The following is an 18690-nucleotide window of genomic DNA, read 5'->3' on the forward strand; positions in this document are numbered from 1 at the left end:
TTCTCCGTAGGAACTCGGACGGAATTCTGCTCAAGCGGTCTTGCCTACACACGGTCACACCAAAAGTCCGACTGTCCAGAACGCGGTGACGTACAACACGTACGACTGGACTAGAAAAAAGGAAGTTCAATAGCCAGTAGCCAATAGCTTCCGTCTCGTACTTGCTTCAGAGCATGCGTCGTTTTTGCTCTATCAGAACCGCATACAGACGAGCAGTTTTCCCGATAGGAATTGGTTCCGTCGGAAATATTTAGAACATGTTCCATTTCTAGGTCCGTCAGAATTTTCGAAAAAAAAAAGTCCCATGAGGCACACATACGAATGGAATAGACGATGAAAAGCTTCCGTCTGACTTTTTCTGTCGGACATTCTGCTCATGTACGCAGCTTAACTTTTTTTCTCTTTTAAATAAAAAAAAAAAAAATGATCTCTGAGTCTGATGATATTTACTAGATTCAACCTCTATTGCCGCGTACACACGATCGGAATTTCGGCCCGCAAAAGACTGATGAGTTTTTCGTCGGAAAATGCGACCGTGTATATGCCCCATCGGACTTTTGCTGGCCGAATTCCAGCCAGCAAAAGAGTGAGAGCAGGTTCTTAATTTTTCGGTCGGGAAAAGTTCCCATCCGAAAATGCGATCGTCAGTGACAATTCCGACGTGCAAAATTCCTACGCATGCTCGGAAACAAATTCGACGCATGCTCGGAAGCATTGAACTTCATTTTCTCGGCTCGTCGTAGTGTTGTACGTCACCGCGTTCTTGACGGTCATAAGTTCAGCGAACTTTTGCGTGACCGTGTGTATGTAAGCCAAGCCGTCTTTTTCCGCCAAGAAGTCCGATCGTGTATATCTCTCCTCTGATAGTATATACAGTATATCTCCTCTAATAGTATATACAGTATATCTCTTCTGTCTGTTATTCTCAGAGTGGATTACAGATTTTACTCCCTAACCATATAGTTGGTTATTTACATTTACCACTACATAGAGATATTTAAGAATAAAATTGCCTTTTTTTTAAACTTTACATAGTAACTAAATTATACACCACACTTTAAGGTTATTAACTGATTAATCGATGGAGAATAAGTACAGCGCTGCACCAATGGTGTTGTGAAGATGGTTACACAGTAAGCAGCTAACACACCTCTTAGACACAGGTAGGAGTAATATAATAGAAAATATATAGTGTAGCGCTGTGTGTGTGAATATTAAGGGGTAAAAAAAGGTGAATTAGGCTCGAGCCATCTTTGGATGGCCAGCAAGTGAACTAAAATAATTGAAAATTGCATATGAGTAACTAAATACAATCAAAAGTGCACTAAGTGTTTCACAATGACATGTAAAATATAGTGATTGTGATAATAAACCAGTGAAAAAACAATATGGTAAACAAAACCAAATTATAAATAGGTAAAAAATCAACCAAAAAAGTCCATAGATGTTGGAAATTGTGTTCCTAGTAAAAATCAAAAACCACCACCAAAAGTCTCTGAGGGTTAACTGATGAAAACAACAATGGAAAGCTTCTGATAGATGGAAGAGTAGAACACCAAATTAATGGGACGTCTAAATATGTGACAGGACCATCACCAGAGCATGAGAGGAGGCTTACCGGAAGCAGGTGACTTGTAGAGACATACGTCTTACAAGTCTCAGAAAGCTTATTTAGCCGCCAGGGCTGGCGAGATGGGTCATCAGGTATCCTCAGCTTCAAATGGGGGAGGGGGGAAAGATCTCGTCACAGCTTCGACCGTCCAAACGTTTCAACAGGCCAACCGGATGTTTTTAGATACCATGAGAGAAATAAAGCTCACATGGCATGATATCGTTTAAAAAAACATTCATTTATTAAAATAATAAAAAGGGACACTCACATGATAGGAAATCGTAAAACAGCTCAAATTGTATCAGTCGCGGTGATCGTAGGGTCCACCCAACATGTTTCGGCTAACGAGCCTTCATCTGGGGTGTGGAGCCCCCCTATCTCACCGCTATTTAAACCAGAAATGACCCCCACTGGGAGTGTCACAACACAGGAGTGCAGGAGAATGCAGTGAGCAGTATTGTACCGCTAACACCAAAAATGGGATTCCCATTTTTGGTGTTAGCGGTACAATACTGCTCACTGCATTCTCTACATTGTATATGTATTTTACACGAACTAACATCAATTTGATAACCGGAAGTGACATCAGTCGGGCACTCCTGTGTTGTGACACTCCCAGTGGGGGTCATTTCTGGTTTAAATAGCGGTGAGATAGGGGGGCTCCACACCCCAGATGAAGGCTCGTTAGCCGAAACATGTTGGGTGGACCCTACGATCACCGCGACTGATACAATTTGAGCTGTTTTACGATTTCCTATCATGTGATTGTCCCTTTTTATTATTTTAATAAATGAATGTTTTTTTAAACGATATCATGCCATGTGAGCTTTATTTCTCTCATGGTATCTAAAAACATCCGGTTGGCCTGTTGAAACGTTTGGACGGTCGAAGCTGTGATGAGATCTTTCCCCCCTCCCCCATTTGAAGCTGAGGATACCTGATGACCCATCTCGCCAGCCCTGGTGGCTAAATAAGCTTTCTGAGACTTGTAAGACGTATGTCTCTACAAGTCACCTGCTTCCGGTAAGCCTCCTCTGATGCTCCGGTGATGGTCCTGTCACATATTTAGACGTCCCATTCATTTGGTGTTCTACTCTTCCATCTATCAGAAGCTTTCCATTGTTGTTTTCATCAGTTAACCCTCAGAGACTTTTGGTGGTGGTTTTTGATTTTTACTAGGAACACAATTTCCAACATCTATGGACTTTTTTGGTTGATTTTTTACCTATTTATAATTTGGTTTTGTTTACCATATTGTTTTTCACTGGTTTATCACAATCACTATATTTTACATGTCATTGTGTAACACTTAGTGCACTTTTGATTGTATTTAGTTACTCATATGCAATTTTCAATTATTTTAGTTCACTTGCTGGCCATCCAAAGATGGCTCGAGCCTAATTCACCTTTTTTTTACCCCTTAATATTCACACACACAGCGCTACACTATATATTTTCTATTATATTAACTGATTAATCGAAACAATAAATTGGCCAACTAATATATTATGAAACTAATCGTTAGTTGCAGCCCTACCTGAAGGTATGATATACATGTAAACAGCACCTAGCACTGGATTTCTGGCTGCATTACACATGCATGATTAGCAAAATAAGAGGATTTTACAGATGGCAACTACACAGCTACGTAGGCAAAGCTATAGCACTAAATTCTACATGGCTCTGCTGTGACAAACAATGTACCTCCGAGTAGACAGCAAAGGGAGCAAAAAAAAAAAAAGTTAAGAACACAGAAACGTCAGTATATCCTATTTACAGATTGACAGGTATGGTGAATTGTATACATTCCCCGGTCACGCCTCGGACAGGTGTGCACACAAAAGCCATTCATGCAACCATGCCAGGTCCGGATGGAGCCGCCATTCTGTATCTTTTTAAGAGGATTTGTTCAGCAAAACAAGTAACAGCTACTCACAGGGGCTTATTTTGACAAAAAGCGTAATTAGCGTATGATGTAACCCATAGCAAAAAGATTGCTCCTGTTGCTGATCTCATTCTAGAACAGTAGTTCTCAACTCCAGTCCTCAGGGCCCACTAACAGGCCAGGTTTTATGTATTACTTTGGGGAGATGCAGACTAGAATACTGCAATTACTGAGCAGAAAATGATATCACCTGTGATGCATTTCAGTTATCTTGCAAACCTGGCCTGTTATGCCCCGTACACACGGTCGGATTTTCCGAAGGAAAATGTGTGATAGGACCTTGTTGTCGGAAATTCCGACCGTGTGTAGTCTCCATCACACATTTTCCATCGGATTTTCCGACACACAAAGTTTGAGAGCTTGCTATAAAATTTTCTGACAACAAAATCCGTTGTCGGAATTTCCGATCGTGTGTACACAAATCCGACGGACAAAGTGCCACGCATGCTCAGAATAAATAAAGAGATGAAAGCTATTGGCTACTGCCCCGTTTATAGTCCCGACGTACGTGTTTTACGTCACCACGTTCAGAATGATCGGATTTTCCGACAACTTTGTGTGACCGTGTGTATGCAAGACAAGTTAGAGCCAACATCCGTCGGAAAAAATCCTAGGATTTTGATGTCGGAATGTCCGATCAATGTCCGGCCGTGTGTACGGGGCATTAGGCTCGATTCACATCTATGCATGTTGCTTTTCAGCGTTTCTGCAGTGCTTTTTACAGTGCTTGCCGCGTTTTGCATTTTTTTTTTTACAGTGTTTTTTTATACTGTAAAAAAAAAAAACAAAAAAAAAAAAAACGCAAAACACGGCAAAAACGCAGCAAAAACGTGGTACTTGCGTTTTGGATGCAGGTCCATTGAATTCTATTACATGCAAAACGCTGCATTTTGCATGAAAAAAAGTCCCCGACCCTATCCAAAAACGGAGGCACAAAAATGCATTGATGTGAACATGTTCCATAGGAACCCATGTTAAAAAATTCCCATGTATTTCTGCAAAATGCATCAAAAAAACACATTAGTGTGAATAGAGCCTTAGTGGGTCCTAAGGACAGGAGTTGAGAACCACGGTTCTAGAAAGCCAACAGAAGAGTGAAAAATCTAAAAAAAAATACCTGCGGCCATTCACAGCGCATTGTTATATCACTGGTGGATGAATTGTGAAGTTACCTTGTCAAAACCGGCCATGTTTTTGTTCTCACATGGGAAGCAATAAACTGACAGAAAAACGCACCAACACACAAATTACAACAGTCTGTACCCAAGTGAACCCCAACATAGCAAGGTACACGGCTTTACTTCAAGTATGATCAGTCATGTACAATACATGTCCTTGAGGCCTTTTCATCTACATACGAAGGACTGTGGTCCTAAACTTGTTATCTATACCAGTGGTCTCCAAACTGCGGCCTGTAGGCTAGATGTGGCCCTCTGCATGCTTTTATCTGGCCCTTGGGGCACTAGTCTCATCCACTGATACCAACAGTGGACATTATTCCCCCACTGACACCAATGGTGGGGCGCACTTCCTCCCAATGACATAAACGATGGGGCGCTATTCCTCCCACTGACACTAAAGATGGGGTATTGTTTATTCCTACTGATGTTGGGACCCTTTCTACTCCCAATGGCCACAGTCCGGCCCCCTTTAAGTCTGAAGGACAGTAAATTGGCCCTTTGTTTAGAAAGTTTGGAGACCCCTGATCTATACAATCGGATTGGTATGGGTTACATCACTTTGCATTTCTTTACTAACATTTACTTTTAATGGTGCAGAATGGAGTCAAGAAACCTTTGATTCTGCAGCTGTCATGCCACAAAAGAACATACTGGGACTTCCAGGTCTGCAGATAGTCCTGTGCTAGTTATCCAGCTACAAGATGTGATTCCTGGATCAGCATCCAACAATATTTCACAATAAAGCCATGGCTCCATCACTGTTATATGAACAGGTATCTTTACAAGCACAGAAAACCATCGTAGCTCATCAAAAATCATACTTCAATGATCTAAAAAAAAACAAACAAAAAAAAAAAAAAAAAAACACTAAAATTTTATTAGCTACTACAGGAAACATATCCTCTTTGCACTACCCTATAACAATGCACTTTTTATTGCATTATCCCTCAAGAGCAGCCTTTTCTCAACCTTTTTACCCCAGAGGAGCCCATCAAATCATTTTCAGGTCTTGGAGAAACCCCCGCTAAAACCAGTTACACGCGGGCTTCAGCTTGTGTGAACAGCAATCTTTGACAAAGCATTTGCATAGCGTTCAGCAAACTCCAATTTGTAAATGTCGAATACATATCCTAATGGAAGTGCTGAATGTCACTTTAAACAAGCTGTTAGCAGGCTTCAGTACTTCTTGAAGCTTGCTGAAAACCTGCAAGCAGCTTGCTTTAAGTTGCAATCAATGGTCCCATTAGGATCTGTGTTTAAACATTTACAAACTGGGGATGAATGGTACTTTCAACAAAGCTTGCTGACAGCTCTGCAAATTCTTTGTCAAAGCTTACTGTTCACACTGCTCTTATACAAGTTGAAGCCTGTGTGAATCTGGCTTTTCATCTAGGAAGAATGTCCTCCTTGCAGAGTCTAAAAAGATCAATGGTGTCATGCAGCTGGCTCTGGAACTATATATGCACCATCAAACTGGAGATCAATCAGACACAACAAAAGGAAACCCCAGCAACTAGTGATGAGCTTGGGTCTGGTCCAAACCCAAAGTGAGCTAATCATTCCCATCCCGAGTCAGGGATGCCCTTCACATAATTAACCTAATATCACCTGGTGGCAATATTAAGTCAATGATGTCGGGAGCATCACCATCCTTCTGTGTACGTGAAGCTGCAGGGCAAGGAATCCCTCGCTGACAGCAGATTGGCCCGCCGCTGACAGCAGATTGGCCCGCCGCTGACAGCAGATTGGCCCGCCGCTGACAGCAGATTGGCCCGCCGCTGACAGCTGCCTTCCGAATCTGGACCACATCCAAGCTCATCCCTACTAGCAACCTCTGCAGGAACCTTATTTAAGAATGACTCTTCTGTACCGTCAGCTTGTATAGAGGGGGGCCTCTACCCTACACTATCTTATTGTTGCTGTATACATTTCTTTGTAACAGGGAAAACATATATATTTGTATTTCTGTTGTATCAATATATACAGTGCACAAGAGATGAGGACATGATATAAATCATTACAATACAGTATATTACAAAAGGTCAATATGGAGTCAGTGAGGTGGGTGACACTATAGGGGAATGTGAATACAGTGTGTATATGAGGACTACTCCATTGTATAGAGCAGTGATGGAGAACCTTGGCACCCCAGATGTTTTGGAACTACGTTTCCCATGATGTTCATCTACACTGCAGAGTGCATGAGCATCATGGGAAATGTAGTTCCAAAACATCTGGAGTGCCAAGGTTCACCATCACTGGTATAGGGTATGTTGGGTCAGCGAGGTGGGTGGCCCTATAGACCTGCAAATCTCAAACAGGGCTTCTTGAGCTGTGGCTGACTGACCCCCCCCCCCCCCCCCCACCTCATGAGCCTCCATATTTCTGGGGCATACGTCATTTGGCAGAGCTAGCTGATTGACACCAATGACCTTTTTAGCTATTTGCAAGGCCCCATTCACACTTAAGCTGAGCATCTTTAGGCTTTTTAAAAAAAAAAAAAAACAAGTGTACAAGCATTTTAGAGCATGCTTCAGGTCTGGGTTTTTTCAAATGATTTTTTTAGCCAATGGAAAGCTAGCTACTAGGCTATAAAATGTACCCTTTACACATTTTTTTTAGATGCTCCCAATAAAGTCTATTGGTGCCCAAACACGTAACTCTATGTACCCCATAAGAAGTTCATGTACTTTTTGGAGCAACAAGCTTCAAATAACATTATTCTCAGGTGTGAATGGGCACCAATGAATATAATGAAGATTCTAGTGTTGAGCATTGAAGTGCTTCTGCTGAAGCTTCAAATCACTCAGGTGTGAATGGGGCCTACTGGGGGCGTCCTTCCCACTGACCATCATCGTAATGAGATATTCTTCCCAGTGATTAGCATTGTAAGGGACAATCTTCTCCCCGATGAACATCATAAGGGACAATCTTTCCACTAACCACCAATCTAAGGGATAATCTTCCCAATGGTCACCAACGTAAGGGACATTCTTCCCAATGACCACCAATGGAGGGAGGGTATTCTTCTTATCACCAATGCAGGGGACATCCTGCTGATGACCAATGTCAGGGGGACAATCTTCTTATTGACCACCACTAAAAGGAGCATTCTACTCACTGATGACCAATGTAGGGAGGACATCCTTCCCACTGACAACCAATGTAAGGGACATTCTTTCCATTGGTCACCATTTTTCAGGAGGATTTTCTATTTATCACCAACATAAGGAGAATTCTTCCCTCTGACCAGCATTCTTCTTACTGGAGGCGAAAACAAAGGGGAAACTCTTCCCACTGACCACAGATGTTAAGGAGGACATTCTTCCCACTGGACACCAATTTAATGGAGGCATTCTTCCCACTGATGACCAATGTAGGAGATATTCACCTCGGAATCGGTGATAGTGGGGTCCCCCCCGGGAACAATCGGGGATAGTGGGGTCCCCCCCGGGAACAATCGGAGATAGTGGGGTCCCCCCCGGGAAGGATTGGAGATAGTGGGGTCCCCCCCGGGAAGGATGGGTGATAGTGGGGTCCCCCCCGGGAAGGATGGGTGATAGTGGGGTCCCCCCCGGGAAGAATGGGTGATAGTGGGGTCCCCCCCGGGAAGAATGGGTGATAGTGGGGTCCCCCCCGGGAAGAATGGGTGATAGTGGGGTCCCCCCCGGGAAGAATGGGTGATAGTGGGGTCCCCCCCGGGAAGAATGGGTGATAGTGGGGTCCCCCCCGGGAAGAATGGGTGATAGTGGGGTCCCCCCCCGGGAAGGATCGGTGATAGTGGGGTCCCCCCGGGAAGGATCGGTGATAGTGGGGTCCCCCCCGGGAAGGATCGGTGATAGTGGGGTCCCCCCCGGGAAGGATCGGTGATAGTGGGGTCCCCCCCGGGAAGGATCGGTGATAGTGGGGTCCCCCCCGGGAAGGATCGGTGATAGTGGGGTCCCCCCCAGGAAGGATCGGTGATAGTGGGGTCCCCCCCGGGAAGGATCGGTGATAGTGGGGTCCCCCCGGGAAGGATCGGTGATAGTGGGGTCCCCCCGGGAAAGATCGGTGTTAGTGGGGATCGATGATAGTGGGGTCCCCCCGGGAAGGATCGTGATAGTGGGGTCCCCCCGGGAAGGATCGTGATAGTGGGGTCCCCCCGGGAAGGATCGTGATAGTGGGGTCCCCCCGGGAAGGATCGTGATAGTGGGGTCCCCCCGGGAAGGATCGGTGATAGTGGGGTCCCCCCGAGAAGGATCGGTGATAGTGGGGTCCCCCCGGGAAGGATCGGTGATAGTGGGGTCCCCCCGGGAAGGATCGGTGATAGTGGGGTCCCCCCGGGAAGGATCGGTGATAGTGGGGTCCCCCCGGGAAGGATCGGTGATAGTGGGGTCCCCCCGGGAAGGATCGGTGATAGTGGGGTCCCCCCGGGAAGGATCGGTGATAGTGGGGTCCCCCCGGGAAGGATCGGTGATAGTGGGGTCCCCCCGGGAAGGATCGGTGATAGTGGGGTCCCCTGATGTGGGGGTTCCTGTGGGGTAGGCCGGTTGATGTTGGCTCCTCCACCCTCCATGCAGATATCACAGCACACTCTAGTCTAGTCACCCGGAGACTCACCGCTCCGTGGCCGGGCGCCCTCCCGCCGTCATTACTCACTTGCTCGGCCAGAATGTGCCGGTTGTGGACGGCATTGTTCCGCAATAAAAGGAAGGCGTCGGTCAGGCGGCGAGTGGCCATGTTCTTGGCCTGAGTTCCCCTCACCACCTCCCCCCTTCTACCCGCCGCTCACAGCCCCAGGCCCCGCGGCCTACACGCCCCGGAGCCGTCGGCACCGACACCACTCCGCATTCCAGAACTTCCGCCAGAAACATGCACCGGGGAAAGTCGTCACTAACTTCCGCCAGCAGCGGGGCGTGAGTCGGAACCGCATACGCAATATCCGCCGCAGCGGAAGCGTCATTGTCATAGGAGAAAAGAAGAAATATAAATACAAAGAGGTCTTTGATTCGGCAGACATTTTTTCAGAGACATACATATTATCTTTTGTAAGGACGACGGAAAAATGGCCGCCCGAGCTAAGGGAGGGGTTTGGAGATAATCTAGTAATCGGCCTCTTTTATCTGACAGCAAGTGGAACACACGCTGATCGCTGATTGGGTCCAGTCTTGACTGCCGGAATCAGGTAGCCAATAGACAATCACTGTGGTCAAAGGGCACTATACAAACTATAGTAACCAGACTGCCAATGAAAAATCATTGCTGAAATATCATTGGTTGCAATGACATGTTTTTGGTTGTTATGGGCTACAGCACCACAATACTCCAATTAAATAATTCCAGGGGTAATCTTATACAGAGGCAGAGAGCTTCCGGGGCCTGTACAGTACACAGTCTGGCCAGTAATTTTCCTGTCAAACACAGCAAACCAAACTGAGCCAGACAGTGCCGCATACCTCCTAACTGTCCCAGATTTGCCGGGACCATCCAGGAATTTCAAATAAATCCTGGTGTCCCACAAATCCGGACTCAATCCTGATTCACCTCACCTGCCAGCTCTACAGATTGGAAGAGGAGGGAGGCTAGATCTACTCCACCTCCTCCCTATGTCCCCCTGTGTCCACCCACAAACCCCGACATGCAGCTAATCCTGGGGCTCTGAAGGGTTTTGTATGGGTGGGAGTTTCAAAGCAGTGCACACAATGTCACTGCCTGAACCTCTGGAGACCAGCCAGCCTTGGGTGAGTGAAAGTCTGTGACTCATCTCACCCCTCTCTCTCTTCCTTTCTTCCATGTGCCATAATGATCCTTCCTTCCTGCCTTCCATGTGTCTTAGTGATCCTTCCTTCCTGCCTTCCATGTGCCTTAGTGATCCTTCCTTCCTGCCTTCCATGTGCCTTAGTGATCCTTCCTGCCTTCCATGTGCCATAGTGAACCTTCCTTCCTTCCATGTGCCTTAGTGATCCTTCCTTCTTGCCTTCCATGTGCCTTAGTGATCCTTTTTCCCTGCCTTCCGTGTGCCTTAGTGATTCTGCCTTCCATGTGCCTTAGTGATTCTTCCTGCCTGACATATGACATAGGGATCCCTCCTTCCTTTCTTCCATACACCATAGTGATCCTTCCTTTCATATAGCAGTGATCCTCCCCCTGCTCCAATCTCTCTCCCTAAGGGTTGGTTTACTCCGGAGACTCCAGCTTGTGGCACAGCAATCAAACCATATTTTATAGGTACAAGGAGGCCCGTATTTTCATTAACCACTGCCCTTAAGCCCCTCCCGCTATCATGTTTGGCCACACCCACTTTTTTGCACGCAGCAGGTCACTTTCTCCCTGAAATGTCCCTCATTCTCAATTTTAAAAGTTGGGAGGTATGGGTGGAGAATATAATACATGGCTGTTCTATAGGTCCAAGTTATCAAGGAATGGCTTTATACTAGTCCCTGCTTCTCAGTCCCGATCAACCACACAATCAAATCTCTTCTTTTCCCATGTGAGACTGAATGAAAAAAAAAATCAAATCGATCCCCCATTGATGCTATGCAGTGCAGATGGATGATTCCCCTGCTGTGCCTGTTGTGTTTCAGCAGCCGCCGCAGACAATTCTCAGAATACCTGAGCAGTGGCTGCATCTGACTGGATTCAGCTGCTACCTGGCTGACAATTTTCCACCTGGCTCCTTCAAGTTTTCGATAGAAGACTATTGGGTAAGAGGGCGCCAACACAGAGCAGCTGAAATCTGCATAGTGCTGACTTCCAGATGCGACTATTTTTGCACAGTGACATTAATCCAGCTTGAACCAATGTAAGCATGTATGACCCATACCTGTGGGATCCCTGTGGAAGCTAGAAATCACTGTAGTAGTCACCACTACTACAGTCATCATCACTGGTTTCTGGGACCTGTGCTAAGTGGCTGCCCTGTTGCTTACTGAACACAGGAGGTCTGCCACTCGACATGAGCACCATTCAGAGAAAATTTAGCATTTTTTGAATGAATGCAAAGCATTCTCTAATTGGACGAGAATAAGAACCTCTGCCGGGTTAGCCCCCCCATATCAAAATTTTTGAAAAAATGCAGTTTGTTAGATCTTTGTTAGATCAGGCTAGATCAACCGTTGTTTGCGTAAGATCTCACACAGAAGAAGCAATATTAACAGTTATTTGCTGGTGGGCGCTAACCCGTCATCAGCCCCCCTTATCAAAAAATTGACCAGTTAGCTATTTTGGAAGCTATTTGTTAGATCCGGTAAGATCAAGTGGTTTTAACCTTAGATCTCACATAATTAGAGACTTAAGTGATTAATGAGGGGGGGCTGCTCCCCCCCCCCTTATTAAATTTTCTGGCCAAAAATCATTCAGGCTAATAGATATTCGTTAGATCCGGTAAGATCAAGTGGTTTTAACATTAGATCTCACATAATTTCAGAGATATTCCACATCAAAATAGAGATATTAGGTGGTACATATGGACGGTTTAGCCCCCCTTATCAAATTTTCTGGCCAAAAATCATTCAGGCTAATAGATATTCTTTAGATCCGGTAAGATCAAGTGGTTTTAACGTTTGATCTCACATAATTAGAGACTTATTAAGTGATTAATGAGGGGGGCTGGCCCCCCCTTATCAAATTTTATGGCCAAAAATCATTCAGGCTAATAGATATTCATTAGATCCGGTAAGATCAAGTGGTTTTAACGCTAGATCTCACATCATTTCAGAGATATTCCACATCAAAATAAAGATATTAGGTGGTACATATGGACGGGTTAGCCCCTCCTTATCAAAGGTAAGATCAAGTGGTTTTAACGTTAGATCTCACATAATTAGAGACTTATTAAGTGATCAATGAGGGGGGACTGGCCCGCCCCCTTATCAAATTTTCTGGCCAAAAATCATTCAGGCTAATAGATATTCGTTAGTTCTGTTAAGATCAAGTGGTTTTAATGTTAGATCTCACAAAATTTCAGAGATATTCCCATCAAAATAAAGATCTTAGGTGGTACATATGGACGGGTTAGCCCCCCCCCTTATCAAATTTTCTGGGCAAAAATCATTCATGCCAATAGATATTCGTTAGATCCGGTAAGATCAAGTGGTTTTAACGTTAGATCTTACATCATTTCAGAGATATTCCACATCAAAATAGAGATATTAGGTGGTACATATGGACGGGTTAGCCCCCCTTATCAAATTTTCTGGCCAAAAATCATTCAGGCTAATTGATATTCGTTAGATCCGGTAAGATCAAGTGATTTTAATGTTTGATTATCCATAATTACAGGGATATTATGGATATTTGGTAGCGATGCACGTAAATCCATACTAGTGTCTATATCGGAGGCGGTGATGAGCATTTTCACGTGTACCAGTGAGGAGGGCCATTGAGCATACCGAGGTATGCTGAAATTATGTGGGACATTAATCGACAGGTGTGTCCAAGCCCTTCGGAGGGCTCTGGTGAAGCAGCCAACCGGGTGCCCATCTACGGTAGCTGGCTCAAAACCAATGACACGAAGAGACAGCAGCGAAAGTCCAAACCCTTGCAGAGGGCCCCCCGTTGTTGCCTCCAAGCAACCCAGTGTCCTGTTTCTTTTGACAAATGCTGCCTGGTGTCGGAGAGTCAATGCACACCAGACTCCCAGAACTTAGCGCAGACTTAAGCCCAATCAGAACCTCGCAGAGAGGAGCGCTGATACAAGCCACCGAACAGGCCAGGGCCACCACTTCCTCCATGCTCCCTGACAAGCTGGTGGGACCTGCTCCTGTTGTTCCCATCCAAGTAAAGGCAGTCCACACCAAGGCCCTTCTGGATACTGGAGCTTAAGTGACCCTTCTCTACAGAGACTTCTATGGCAGGCACCTCAAGCCTATGCAGACGTTGGAAGAGCTGCAGATATGGGGCATTGTGACTCAGAACTTCCCCTATGATGGCTATCTACCGGTCAAGCTGACCTTCGATCCCTCCATGGCTGGGAAAGCCGAGACTTTTGAAACTCAGGCAGTGGTCTGTCCTCGCCCACCAGGGGCCAGTAAGAGTTCTCTCATCATAGGGACCAATACTGATCTTGTCAGAAGGCTGTTGACACCTATTGTTCTGGAGCTGGGCACTTCAACTACAAGTTTGCACCCCATGCTAAGACAAGCCTACCAGCACCTGGTACAAAAACAGAAGGGAAAGATCTGGCGCTTGGACCAGTGTGAGAAGGTGTTACAGCCTGGTAAAGTGGCCTATTTACGAGCATCTGTCAAGCTAAATTGGAAGCAAGCAGGCCCTTTCATTGTCCTTCAATCAGACGGACAGAGAGATGACATGGGAGTGGAGATAATTCCCGAGGTGGTTTCAACCAAAGGGTTGCAAAGAAGTCACAGGAAGATCTTGGTTAGTGTCCGCAACCTAACAACTGTACATTTATCTTCTCAATCAGCACATCACCCACAGTTATTAGCCCTTGTATCTCTTGACCTTCCCTCTTAGATTGTAAGCTCTAAGGAGCAGGGCCCTCTGATTCCTACTGTATTAAAGTGTATTGTATTTGTACTGTCTACCCTCAAGTTGTAAAGCGCTACGTAAACTGTTGGCGCTATATAAATCCTGTATAATAATAATAATAATAATAATTTTTTCACTTTACTTACTTTTTTTGCTTCCAATCAGATCTCCCTGGGAGGCACTGGTTTCCTGGAAAGGCAACCTCACTAGTGCCTGCAGGGAGATCCTGTGCCTAGGCTGACATCATGCACTTTAATTCGCGCATGTGCCATATGGCATTAAATTAATTTGCTCTTAAAAAAAAAAAAAACGGGACCTAATTCGGATCCTAGTGATCCCATATATGATTTTTGTATCACCACAGCCCACTTGGATCAATTTACTTGTGCGTTATCTTGGCATACTGTCATATTATCCTGATGGGACAATGTTGCTTTACTGTCCGGCTGACTTTGTACGATGATCTACTTTGTTCTGGATGGCTTTATTTATACAGTATCTCACAAACGTGAATACACCCCTCACATTTTTTGTAATGATTTTATTATATCTTTTCATGTGACAACACTGAAGAAATTACACTTTGCTACAATGTAAAGTAGTGAGTGTACAGCTTGTATAACAGTGTAAATTTGCTGTGCCCTCAAAATAACTCAACACATAGCCATTAATGTCTAAACTGCAGGCAACAAAAGTGAGTACACCCCTAAGTTAAAATGTCCAAATTGGGCCCAAAGTGTCAATATTTTGTGTGGCCACCATTATTTTCCAGCACTGCCTGAACCCTCTTGGGCATAGAGTTCACCAGAGCTTCACAGGTTGCCACTGGAGTCCTCTTCCACTCCTCCATGACGACATTATGGAGCTGGTGGATGTTAGAGACCTTGTGCTCCTCTACCTTCTCTTTAAGGATGCCCACAAATTCTCAATAGGGTTTAGGTCTGGAGTCATGCTTGGCCAGTCCATCACCTTTACCCTCAGCTTCTTTAGCAAGCTCTTGGAGGTGTGTTTGGGGTCGTTATCATGTTGGAATACTGCCCTGCCGCACAGTCTCCAAAGGGAGGGGATCATGCTTCAGTATGTCACAGTACATGTTGGCATTCATGGTTCCCTCAATGAACTGTAGCTCCCCAGTGCCAGCAGCACTCATGCAGCCCCAGACCATGACACTCCCACCACCATGCTTGACTGTAGGGAAGATACACTTGTCTTTGTACTGCTCACCTGGTTGCCACCACACACGCTTGACAACATCTGAACCAAATAAGTTTATCTTGGTCTTATCAGACCACAGGACATGGTTCTAGTAATCCGTGTCCTTAGTCTGCTTGTCTTCAGCAAACTGTTTGCAGGCTTTCTTGTGCATCATCTTTAGAAGAGGCTTCCTTCTGGGATGACAGCCATGCAGACCAATTTGATGCAGTGTGCAGCGTATGGTCTGAGCACTGACAGGCTGATCTCCCACCGTTTCAACCTCTGCAGCAATGCTGGCAGCACTCATACATCTATTTCCCAAAGACAACCTTTGGATATGAGGCTGAGCACGTGCACTCAACTTCTTTGGTCGACCATGGCGAGGCCTGTTCTGAGTGGAACCTGTCCTGTAAAACGGCTGTATGGTCTTGGCCACTGTACTGCAGCTCAGTTTCAGGGTCTTGACTATCTTCTTATAGCCTAGGCCATCTTTATTGTCAGGGCTGGGCTCAGCCCTTCTTTCTCTAAGCTGGCCGCTCAGCTGTCGGCTAATTGCCAGCTTCTATCTCTCCACAGTTACTCAGCTGTTGATGATATACTGCTCGTCATTCCTGCCTACTTAAGCCACCCAGTCCAGAGGAGCTCTGCCTTCGCCTTGGTCACATCACAGAAACTATCTCCTGCGATCCTGTTCAAGACTTGCTTTGCTGACATCCCTTCTGGCTCCAGATCCTGATGGCTGTTCCACTACTTTTGTTATTAAACAAGTGTGATTTAACTGTACTTCTGTCTCGGGTTGATTTCATGGTTTCTGACATTTATGTAGAGCAACTATTCTTTTTTTCAGATCCTCTGAGAGTTATTTGCCATGAGGTGTCATGTTAAACTTCCAGTAATCAGTATGAGAGAGTAAGAGCGATAACACCAAATTTAACACACCTGCTCCCCATTCACACCTGAGACCCTGTAATACTAATGAGTAGCATGACACCGGGGAGGGAAAATGGCTAATTGGGCCCAATTTGGGCATTTTCACTTAGGGGTGTACTCACTTTTGTTTCCATCGGTTTAGACATCAATGGCTGTATGGTTTTTTTTTGGGGTTTTTTTGCCACTTCAGCGAAGTATTTTCAGGGGCCATGTTCTCAACTTTGCAGTTCAATCTCGTCCCAGTAGATATTCACATCATTGTGGCTTTTTCCGCGAAATTTATTAGCCGTTTACTTCTAGTTATACATATATCAAAAAGGAAACAAAACAACCCCATAAATTTTTTTTAACCCAAGTGACCCACCTAGGCCAACCGAGGCCATCCCTCTCCCCCCCCCCCCATTCTCCATCCTCTTCAAGCTGCCAGTGTTAAAAATATACACATATATGCCTAAATTACTGCACTCAGACATAAAAAGTTCTTTTTTTATGGCTCTGCGGTAGGGTTGCACCGTTTTTGTTTTTTTCACCGTGAGAACAGGTACCGATACTTTTGGTCAAGTATTCGCACATACTGAGTTCCGATACCTCTGCGGTGCGATTTGAGCCCATACGAAATGTGAGGGGTGTACTCACTTTTGTGAGATACTGTGTGTATAATATATATATATATATATATATATATATATATATATATATATATATATATATATACAGTGGGGACAGAAAGTATTCAGACCCTCTTAAATTTTTTCACTCTTTGTTATATTGCAGCCATTTGCTAAAATCATTTAAGCTAATTTTTTTCCTCATTAATGTACACACAGCACCCCATATTGACAGAACAACACAGAATTGTTGACATTTTTGCAGGTTTATTAAAAAAGAAAAACTGAAATATCACATGGTCCTAAGTATTCAGACCCTTTGCTCAGTATTTAGTAGAAGCCCCCCTTTGATCTAATACAGCCATGAGTCTTTTTGGGAAAGATGCAACAAGTTTTTCACACCTGGATTTGGGGATCTTCTGCTATTCCTCCTTGCAGATCCTCTTCAGTTCTGTCAGCTTGGATGGTAAACGTTAGTGGACAGCCATTTTTAGGTCTCTCCAGAGATGCTCAATTGGGTTTAAGTCAGGGCTCTGGCTGGGCCATTCAAGAACAGTCTCGGAGTTGTTGTGAAGCCACTCCTTTGTTATTTTAGCTGTGTGCTTAGGGTCATTGTCTTGTTGGAAGGTAAACCTTCTGCCCAGTCTGAGGTCCTGAGCACTCTGGAGAAGGTTTTCGTCCAGGATATCCCTGTACTTGGCCGCATTCATCTTTCCCTCGATTGCAACCAGTCATCCTGTCCCTGCAACTGAAAAACACCCCCACAGCATGATGCTGCCACCACCATGCTTCACTGTTGGGACTGTATTGGACAGGTGATGAGCAGTGCCTGGTTTTCTCCAAACATACTGCTTAGAATTAAGGCCAAAAAGTTCTATCTTGGTCTCATCAGACCAAAGAATCCTTTTTCTCACCATCTTGGAGTCCTTCAGGTGTTTTTTAGCAAACTCCATGCAGGCTTTCATGTGTCTTGCACTGAGGAGAGGCTTCCGTCGGGCCGCTCCATAAGGCCCCGACTGGTGGAGGGATGCAGTGATGGTTGACTTTCTACAACTTTCTCCCATCTCCCGACTGCATCTCTGGAGCTCAGCCACAGTGATCTTTGGGTTTTTCTTTACCTCTCTCACCAAGGCTCTTCTCCCCCGATAGCTCAGTTTGGCCGGATGGCCAGCTCTAGGAAGGGTTCTGGTCGTCCCAAACATCTTCCATTTAAGGATTATGGAGGCCACTGTGCGCTTAGGAACCTTGAGTGAAGCAGACATTTTTTTGTAACCTTGGCCAGATCTGTGTCTTGCCACAATTCTGTCTCTGAGCTCTTCAGGTAGTTCCTTTGACCTCATGATTCTCATTTGCTCTGACATACACTGTAAGGTCTTATATAGACAGGTGTGTGGCTTTCCTAATCAAGTCCAACCAGTATAATCCAACACAGCTGGACTCAAATGAAGGTGTAGAACCATCTCAAGGATGATCAGAAGAAATGGACAGCGCCTAAGTTAAATATATGAGTGTCACAGCAAAGGGTCTGAATACGTAGGACCATGTTATATTTCAGTTTTCCTTTTTTAATAATTTGAGCAAATGGCTGCAATATAGTAAAGAGTGAAAAATTTAAGGGGGTCTGAATACTTTCCGTCCCCACTGTATGTGTATATATATATATATATATATAACTCCAATAAAAATGATTGAAAGTAAAAAATGACAGATTCCATCTAGCACATGCGCAGGAGGACATACAATTTTGAAATG

General features: G+C 44.9%; 1 protein-coding gene across 3 annotated transcripts in view; it reads right to left on the minus strand.

Annotated features, from left to right (window-relative positions):
- STX16 (syntaxin 16) overlaps positions 1-9640 on the minus strand; it is a 33464-nt gene extending 23824 nt beyond the window's left edge. Inside the window, exon 1 of one of the 3 annotated variants that reach the window (XM_073607568.1) lies at positions 9338-9640. In XM_073607568.1, coding sequence (XP_073463669.1) covers positions 9338-9457 — 120 coding nt within the window. In that variant the 5' untranslated portion in view covers positions 9458-9640. The remainder of the gene's footprint in view (positions 1-9337) is intronic. The other 2 variants (XM_073607570.1, XM_073607569.1) reach the window with 2 other exon arrangements.
- Positions 9641-18690: the final 9050 nt, after the last annotated feature.

The sequence above is a fragment of the Aquarana catesbeiana genome, linkage group LG12 (genome assembly GCF_042186555.1).
Source record: "Aquarana catesbeiana isolate 2022-GZ linkage group LG12, ASM4218655v1, whole genome shotgun sequence".
In the NCBI taxonomy this organism is placed as follows: Eukaryota; Metazoa; Chordata; class Amphibia; order Anura; family Ranidae; genus Aquarana; species Aquarana catesbeiana.